At 48.5% G+C, this 7,570-nt stretch overlaps 1 protein-coding gene across 2 annotated transcripts; it reads left to right on the top strand.

The window, feature by feature from the left end:
- Positions 1-1,602: 1,602 nt before the first annotated feature.
- On the top strand, positions 1,603-6,923 carry GINS3 (GINS complex subunit 3). Of its 2 annotated transcripts, XR_014493413.1 has the most exons (4): positions 1,603-1,839; positions 2,498-2,728; positions 5,574-6,216; positions 6,560-6,923. XR_014493413.1 is itself a non-coding variant. In XM_083370523.1 (3 exons), the coding sequence occupies exons 1-3, from the start codon at positions 1,657-1,659 to the stop codon at positions 5,802-5,804; spliced, it is 645 nt and encodes a 214-aa protein (XP_083226649.1). In that variant the 5' UTR covers positions 1,603-1,656; the 3' UTR covers positions 5,805-6,923. The 2 variants fall into 2 exon arrangements, 1 of the variants encoding a protein (XP_083226649.1); XM_083370523.1 differs by having other exon boundaries at positions 5,574-6,923.
- The last annotated feature ends 647 nt before the right edge of the window (positions 6,924-7,570 follow it).

The following is a 7,570-nucleotide window of genomic DNA, read 5'->3' as shown; positions in this document are numbered from 1 at the left end:
CTCGGCTCCTCGACGCCGCCCGTTGTCCCGGCAACTCACGGCCGCGTCGCTATGGCAACGGTCGCACGCCCCACCCCCGACTGGAAGCGTGCCGCGCGCACGGTCTCGCAACGATCTCGTGACCGCGCCTGCTCCCCCTCCTCCTCCTCCTCCTCCTCCTCCGTTCCCTGGACAGCGGCTCGGCAGGCAAGGCTGAGCTGCTCGAGCAGGCTCACGTGCCCCGACGGCTCCCGCCTCCCCCTCTGGATTCCAGGTCGCCGCGGTCCCGGTCTGGCGGAGCAGTCTCAGCTCTGGGACTGACTCCGAGCGTCTTTCAGTGATATCCCCCTCCTTTACTTAGAACGCGTTTAGAACAGGGGTCTCCAGACTTCGCAACTTTTAGATTTGTAGATTTCAGTTCCAGAATTCCCCGGGCAGTTAAGCTGGCTGAGGAATTCTGGGAGTTGAAGTCCGCAAGTCTTAACGGTTGCAGAGCCTGCCTTAGAAGAAGCGTGTGGGCTGTGCGCTCCTCGCCTGCATTGAAGAGGGCACGAGCCACCGCAGCTTTGGCTTTGACATAAAATGATTGCGGTTCCACTCCAGTTCCTGGTTTGGCTTGGTGAGGTTTCCAGCGTCGTTCTCTGATTTTGGTGAAGCATTGAGTTTGCAAGACTAGTTATACCGGTAGTAGAAAAGATGTCCAAATGTGGACTGTTCTATAGCATCATTAGATGAATCTACTTAGAGATCCTCCTTGAGATCCTCTGAGCTCGGTTGTTTTTATGCAGAGGTGTCATTACCTAAAGTAGATAACATCAGTGCCAGAATAGTTAGCTTGAATATAGTTAGTTGAATGATTGGAGCCTGTGCGTATTGATAAGTCCATTGCAAGTTAGAACGGAAGTAGTGAGTAGGGGATTATAGGGCTCTAAATTGGATGAGTTTTATATTTATAGTCCAATATTTAAGAGATAAGAACACATCAAATATGGGAAGGTCCGAGTGATTTCTGCAAACCATGGTTGTTTTTAAAATTTCAGCAATCTAATTTTTTTAGGTTAAAAATAGTCGATCCCATAGGAGAAAAAAGATCAATTCCTATTCAGAGGAAGAGCAATTCAGGTGTTAACAGTAATGAATTTCCTGCCTTCCTTTTAACGGGCAAAAGGCACTCTGGCGGCTCACGTAAAACAGATTGCATCGCAACATGTCCGAGGGCAATGATTTGGGTCTCGGAGCCCGACGCATCTACCCGGTGCGCCCTGTCACGTAACTGCGGACGCGGCCGAGGCGAAGAGCGGCCTGCCCATTGGGCAGCGTTCGCCAACCTTAGCCACTTTTAAAACTTGTGGCATTCATATCCCACCAGCCATTACGCAAAACCATGCTGGCTGAGAAATTCTGGGAGTTGAAATCTGAAAGTTGCCAACGTGGAAACCGCCCACGTGCCCCTTGGGAGCCCCGCCCGCGGGGAGCCCCGAGCAACAGCTCACCCGAAGAGCCGCGCCACCTGGCCCCCTCCGCGGGTGGGTGGGGCTCCGACGCGCGCGCCCCGGCCGGCGGCCGTGGATCCGCCTCCGCCCTTCGCAGCCAATGGAAAGGCGGTAGGCGCTGGATCCTACGCGCAGGCGCAAGGGCTGAGGAAACGCTGGCCGCCGTGACGGCTCGGGAGGCGTCATGGCGCAGGCCTACGCGCCGGTGGAGGCCGCGCTCGGTCCCGAGGAGAACTTCCTTTCGCTGGCCGACATCCTTATGTCGCAGGAGCGGCTGCCGGGTCGGGCCGAGGTTGCCTGGCCTCGCTTGGCTGGCGTCCTAGCCAGGGCCGCCACGGCCGCTGCGCCCGGCAAGGCGCTCCCGGAGGTGAGAGCTACCCCGTCCTGCTGCGGTCTACAGCTCCCGGCGCCCGCGCGGCGGAAGTAGCGTCTGCCCGGAAGTTGGGAACCCTTGGCTGGCTGGTCTCGAGGCTGCTCTGGGGCTTCCTTTAGACGGGCGACGGCAGCTCCGGGCCCGAGTGGCCTGGCGTGGCCTGTTGGATTATAGCCGGCGGTGCTTCAGGCCAGGCCTCGTCTGTGTCCAGCAGCCTCGCTGGCAGGGAGGCCAAAGAATGGCTGCCCCAAATGCTCTGGAACGCCTCCGCCCAAGGAGGCGGAGTGCTGGCATCCCGATCGCCGTGCTCAGAATCGAGATCGCCGGGGGGCGGGGAGCCATGGGTTTCGAAGCCTTTCTTGGCTTTGTAGGTTTCGCCTTGGCTGAACTAGGCCCGCCCCGTCTCAGAAACGCAGCTGGCTTTGGGTCTGCCTCCGCCACTCAATCGCAGCTTCTTTCCCTCGCAAGAGCAGTTGCGACTGCTTGCTATAGATAAACATTTAAAGCGAGGAGCGATGTGGAAAATCCGATGTCTTGCACTTGGGCGATCCCTATTGAATTTCTTTACTTTCAGGGGTACTCGGAGTAGCATTAGGGGTATTCAGTTGTGGTTTTGTGGTTTACCTTTTTTGTGTTCTTTCCAATTATGTAGGGTTCAAAGTTGGAAATCCCTCTCTGGTTGGCCAAAGGCTTGTATGACAAGCGAAGGATTATTTCTGTGGAGCTACCAAAGGTTTACAAGGAGAGCTGGCGGACAGTGTTTAATGCTGATGCCAGTGTGGTTGACCTGCATAAATTGGGGCCATATTACTATGGATTTGGGTCCCAGTTACTCAATTTTGACAATCCTGAAAATACTGAATTAGCTCAGTCTATACTACAGGTAAAAGGTCTGTTTGTTACAGCTTATAATTCTTCATTATTATTTGAAATTCGTTATAGCCACCCATTCTAGTAGACTCTATTTCCCTAATAAATAAAAAAGTTGAAAATGTACAGTACCACAAGCCCATTCATAACAGTAACAAACCAGACCAGAGCCCTGAGAATATATGACTGTAACCCTAGGCTTGACAACAAAGCTAGGACGTAAGGGTTTTTAGGAATCCCAAGAGAGAGGGCATTGTTTTTATCTTGTTGAGCATTGTCACCAGAGCCCGGTGGCACAGTGGTTAGAATGCAGTACTGCAGGCTACTGCTGGCTGCCAGCAGTTTGGCAGTTCGAGTCAAGGTTGATCCAGCCTTCCATCCTTCCAAGATCGGTAAAATGAGGACCGAAATTGTTGGGGGCAATATACTGACTCTCCAAACTGCTTAGAGGCCTATAAAAGCACTGTGCTGTTGCTGTCTCTGGGGGTAGGCTGTTCCAGAGGGTGGGAGCCATGAGAGGGAAGGCATGCTTCCTCACACTTGTGACAACATAGAGGGGACTAGAACACACCCACTCTGCTAAAAGGACCTCTATCCTTGTTCTTTGAAATGTGAGCTACCATTGAGTTTGTTTCTCCTTGTCTGACCTTGTTGCAATGAACAAGGACATACATACAATTTTGCAGTTACCGTGTTTCCCTGAAAGTAAGACCTATCCCCAAAATAAGCCCCAGCTTGATTTTTGGGAGTGGGCCCAATATAAGCCCTACCTCAAAAATAAGCCCTAATTTTAGGGCGAGGCGCACGTCTACAAATCAAGCTAGGGCGGGGTTGGAGCTTACCATAGCAGCCAGGCCTCCCATGGGTCGACACTTGCCTTGCTGGCCCACCTGCAGCCGAAGGAGCAACTTCATCCTGCAGCTGAGAATGGAGATCAGGCCTGTATTTCACAGACCTTTCCAGAAGGCCTGTGCAGCCAAGAACCAAACTATGGATTCAATCTGTAACTCGGTTCTCAGCTGCAAGCTTCTGGAAAGCTTTCAGAAAGGCCTCTTGATGGCGAAATGCCGTCCCAAACTCCATTCTCAGCTGCAGAATGAAGCTGCTCCTTCGGCCACAGAAGAAGTGGGCCGGGTGGGCAGGGCTATTGGTGCCACCACCACGAACGAGGTGAGTGGAAAAGACACCCCCCAAAAAATAAGACCTGGTGCCTCTTTTGGAGGCAAAAAAACCATAAGACTGGGTTTTCGGGAAAACACAGTACTAAGATTGTTGGATGAGCAGCCACAAAAACAGCCAGGGAAGTGAGTGAAGCCTGGGAAATGGACCCTTTGTCAGTCACAGGAGGGCTGGTTTACCACCAGCTTATCAAGTTCTTAGGAGGTGAGGGCTTGTTAGCACAAGGAAACAACAGCCAACAACTTAATAGCCATGAACAGTCCAGTCCACCTCTAAAAAACTATGCACAACAGGCATCATATAAATACCACACAGAATAGCCCAAAACACACTATTAGAGAGATGTTCCCTGAGGATGGGCTCCAGCATGAGTCCAAAACCTCAGAAGACAACCTCTGGTACCAATGGCCCACCCAGACTGGTTCATGCAACATTAACCTGGGACACGTATGTTCACCTTCATTCATGTTATATTTTCTTACCCAAAGAAAAAATATTTTAAACATTTTTTACTAGAATATTTGTAATGAAAATATTAAAAGTGTTTTTATTGGGGCATATACATTTGTTTATTACATTTTACTACTGGAGGCTGATATTTGTGCTATTAAACAGAAGACTGCAAGAGCATGTTTTTAGCCCAAAAGGCATAATTATAATGGCTTTTTAGTAATAAGAAGGCACTACTAACGAGAGGGGCAAGCCCAAATATAAGCAGAAAAAATAGCCATAATTTTCAGTAGAGTGATACAGGAAACCCTTATTTAACAAAACTCAGTTTAGCAAACTTAAATTTAATGGACATTATTTAAAAGCTCTTATCATTTTATACAGTATTTGCAAGTATGAAATTAAATTTCTCTTTTAAGCATATATAAAAACATTAAAACCCTATTTGGGATTTAACAAAAATTCTACTTCAATGAATGCAAGTTTTATGTTCTCAGGTCCAGGTTATAGATATCTGGAAAATATAAAATGGTAGCAAAATACCATTTTCTTATCTCACTGCAGCCATTTAGTAGTTGCCCAGATGGCAATCTCTTGTATTAAAGCCATCTGAAATATTTTGATGCTTGTTATTGTGAGTATAAAACTTTCCATTCCAGAAGGGCTTTGAACTGATCCTTGGGATAGGAATAGGGTGGTTATCAGTTCTGAGTTATGATTGCAGGCTTGGTTCAGCAATGATGTCATTTGGGCATTGCTGCTGAGTGAGATGCATAGAATCTATTTCAAGGGCACTTGGATCTTTCATTTCATTCTGGCAGCCTTTGAATGTGAATGCTGCTGTACTCCAGCTCCCAAAGGCCTCACCTAGTATGGTAATGAGGATGACTGCTAGGACAGGATGAGGCATTTTCTGGACTACAGCTACGTTAGACTTATTCCTAATGTTAAGTGACACTGCCTACTTTCGCTGGGAATAGAAATTTTAAGACCCCTGTGAGGCTGTCCCCGATCTGGGGCTGCTCCATCTTCCCATTCCCAGGTTAAACAATTTCATGATTAAAATGTAGCCTGGCACAGAAACAGATGTTTTGTATCCTAGAATCAGGTGGTCGCTGTGAAGTCTTTACATAAGAGTGATTGCATTTGTTGCAGATGTTACCAATCTTTTCTTTGCAAGGATCCAAGCCAACTTTTTCCATGCTAAATAGGTCTATTTCTGTTGATAGACATTTATTGGCCGTTTCCGTCACATCATGGACTCTTCCCAGAATACTTTCAATGAGGACACGTCTGCGTTGGTGGCCAGACTGGATGAGTTGGAGCGGGCCTTATTTCAGACTGGCCAGAAGGGACTCCATGCGTTCCAGTGCTGGGAAATGGGAAAGGCCTCCCAGATCACAGTATCTAGCCTCATCCAGAATTACAAAAAGAGAAAATTCACTGACATCGACAGCTGAGATCACAAACACTGGGTGAGGCCTTGTAGCAAACACTTGTGGATTTATGCTTGGGTTCACATATCCAATTAAAATTGTTTCTAGTGGTAGTTTGAGGTTGGATCCAAATAATGTTCTGGTTCTGAAGGAATAGATACAGCAGTGGCAAAAAATCGCATTGGGAAACAACATTTCAATGTTTCTATTAGATCTTTGGTTTAATAATTTAAAGAAAGACTCTAGAAATGCATGGAATAATTAGCTATTGTCCAGCAAGTTTTCTGTAGCAAACAATGGAAATGTAAGCAGATAGCTATCCTTTTTTAGTACCAGTTTCCCGTTTCTTGCCAGTATAGTGGCCTTTCCTAGGACCATCAGAACAGGTCCAAGGAGTGTGTTGGGCAGTTGTCCTTGCCAAAGGCCGGTCTTTAAGGTGTGTCTTAGCACTCACAAAGATGATGAGAAATGCAGGCTCTCAAAAGAAAGGCTCTGAGCTGCATTTCTGGGACCACCTCCTGGGTCTCAGGGCAGACAGTTCTTTCTGTTAAAGAGCTGCCTCTTGGGGTTTAATACAGAGTACTTTTTTTGTCAATGCCATCATCATCATTAAATATATATGCAACTTTGGGCAGTTGACCATTGTTAAAAATACTTAAAAACAAAAGTCAGTACAAAACTCACAAAAACATAGCATCAGACAAAATGATGATGGTAAAGATGATAAACCCAGAGAGGATCAGCAAAGAAGAAAGGGACATCAGTTGTCCTTGCCAAAGGCCGGTCAAAAGAGCAGCAGCGTGGGAGCCATTCAGATCTTGGGGAGGGATTTCATGCCAGAGGGCAGGGATTGCCACAGAGAAAAGGCACTTCCAGGCACCAGACAAATGGCATTGTTTGATTGAGGGAACCTGGTGTGTGCCAACCCTGTTAGAACAAGCCAGCCAAGCAGATACTGTGGGAAACTGGTGGTTCCTCAAGAGAGGCCCCATACAATGTATAGAACCGTGGAGCATGGGCTTGAGATGGAACATTTGTAAACTTGAGTCTGAGCCAAGGAGCACCAATCTTACAGATTATAAATCACATAATAGACCATGTGAAAAATGTATGGAACATTTTAAGACTTATTAAATATGAAAAAGACAAATCAATTGTTTCTTTGTGTATTATTTATCAACCCAAAACAGCCAAAACACACTTTCTCTCTCATGCGGACATGCCCCCTCATGGAGCTCCTGATTGGCCCTGCACCTGGGTGCCCCGCCCCCTGGAAGAAGCACAGCCAGGAAGTCCCTTTCCTGGGCTGGCCCCGTCTGAGGTGCACGTGGCCAGGGAGCCACACAGGGCATCCCCGGGATCCCCCCCCCCGGGAGCAGCCCGCCAGAGCCTCTGCTGAGCAGGCCATCCCTCCTGCAAGCTACAGCCTCAGGAAAGGGGTCTGCCCCGTTTAGGGTCGAGCTCCCTTCGGAGTTGCCCCTGAAGTCCCACGCTTCCCCTGAAGCCCACCGGGAGATGGGAGGGGAGGCGGCGGCAGCAGCTGCTCTCTAAAGGGACCTCTCACCAGCCCAATGGATCTGCTGGGCGACCCCCGCCCAGGAAAGGGAGGTAGGCAACGAGTGCCGGATGAATGAATGAACCTTTATTGTCAAAGTACAACCATGTATACATTGAGATTGGCTGAGCCTCCCTTCGTGCCCCCACCCCTAACTCACAGTGACACAAACCCTCCATCTTATTACACCATGTGAGCTAATTGCACAACACACCAGCCTCGCAAGTCAATCATA

Source organism: Vipera ursinii (assembly GCF_947247035.1).
Source record: "Vipera ursinii genome assembly, chromosome: 10".
NCBI classification, from domain to species: domain Eukaryota; kingdom Metazoa; phylum Chordata; class Lepidosauria; order Squamata; family Viperidae; genus Vipera; species Vipera ursinii.
Note: the sequence above shows the minus strand (reverse complement) of the source record. Positions and strands in the feature narration are given on the sequence as shown.

Bases quoted from the DNA above. Each gene is read 5' to 3' on its own strand.
- GINS3 (XM_083370523.1), top strand. From the start codon at position 1,657: ATGGCGCAGGCCTACGCGCCGGTGGAGGCCGCGCTCGGTCCCGAGGAG. The intron at 1,840-2,497 runs GTGAGAGCTACC...CCAATTATGTAG, and splicing joins CCGGCAAGGCGCTCCCGGAG to GGTTCAAAGTTGGAAATCCC. The intron at 2,729-5,573 runs GTAAAAGGTCTG...TTCTGTTGATAG, and splicing joins TAGCTCAGTCTATACTACAG to ACATTTATTGGCCGTTTCCG.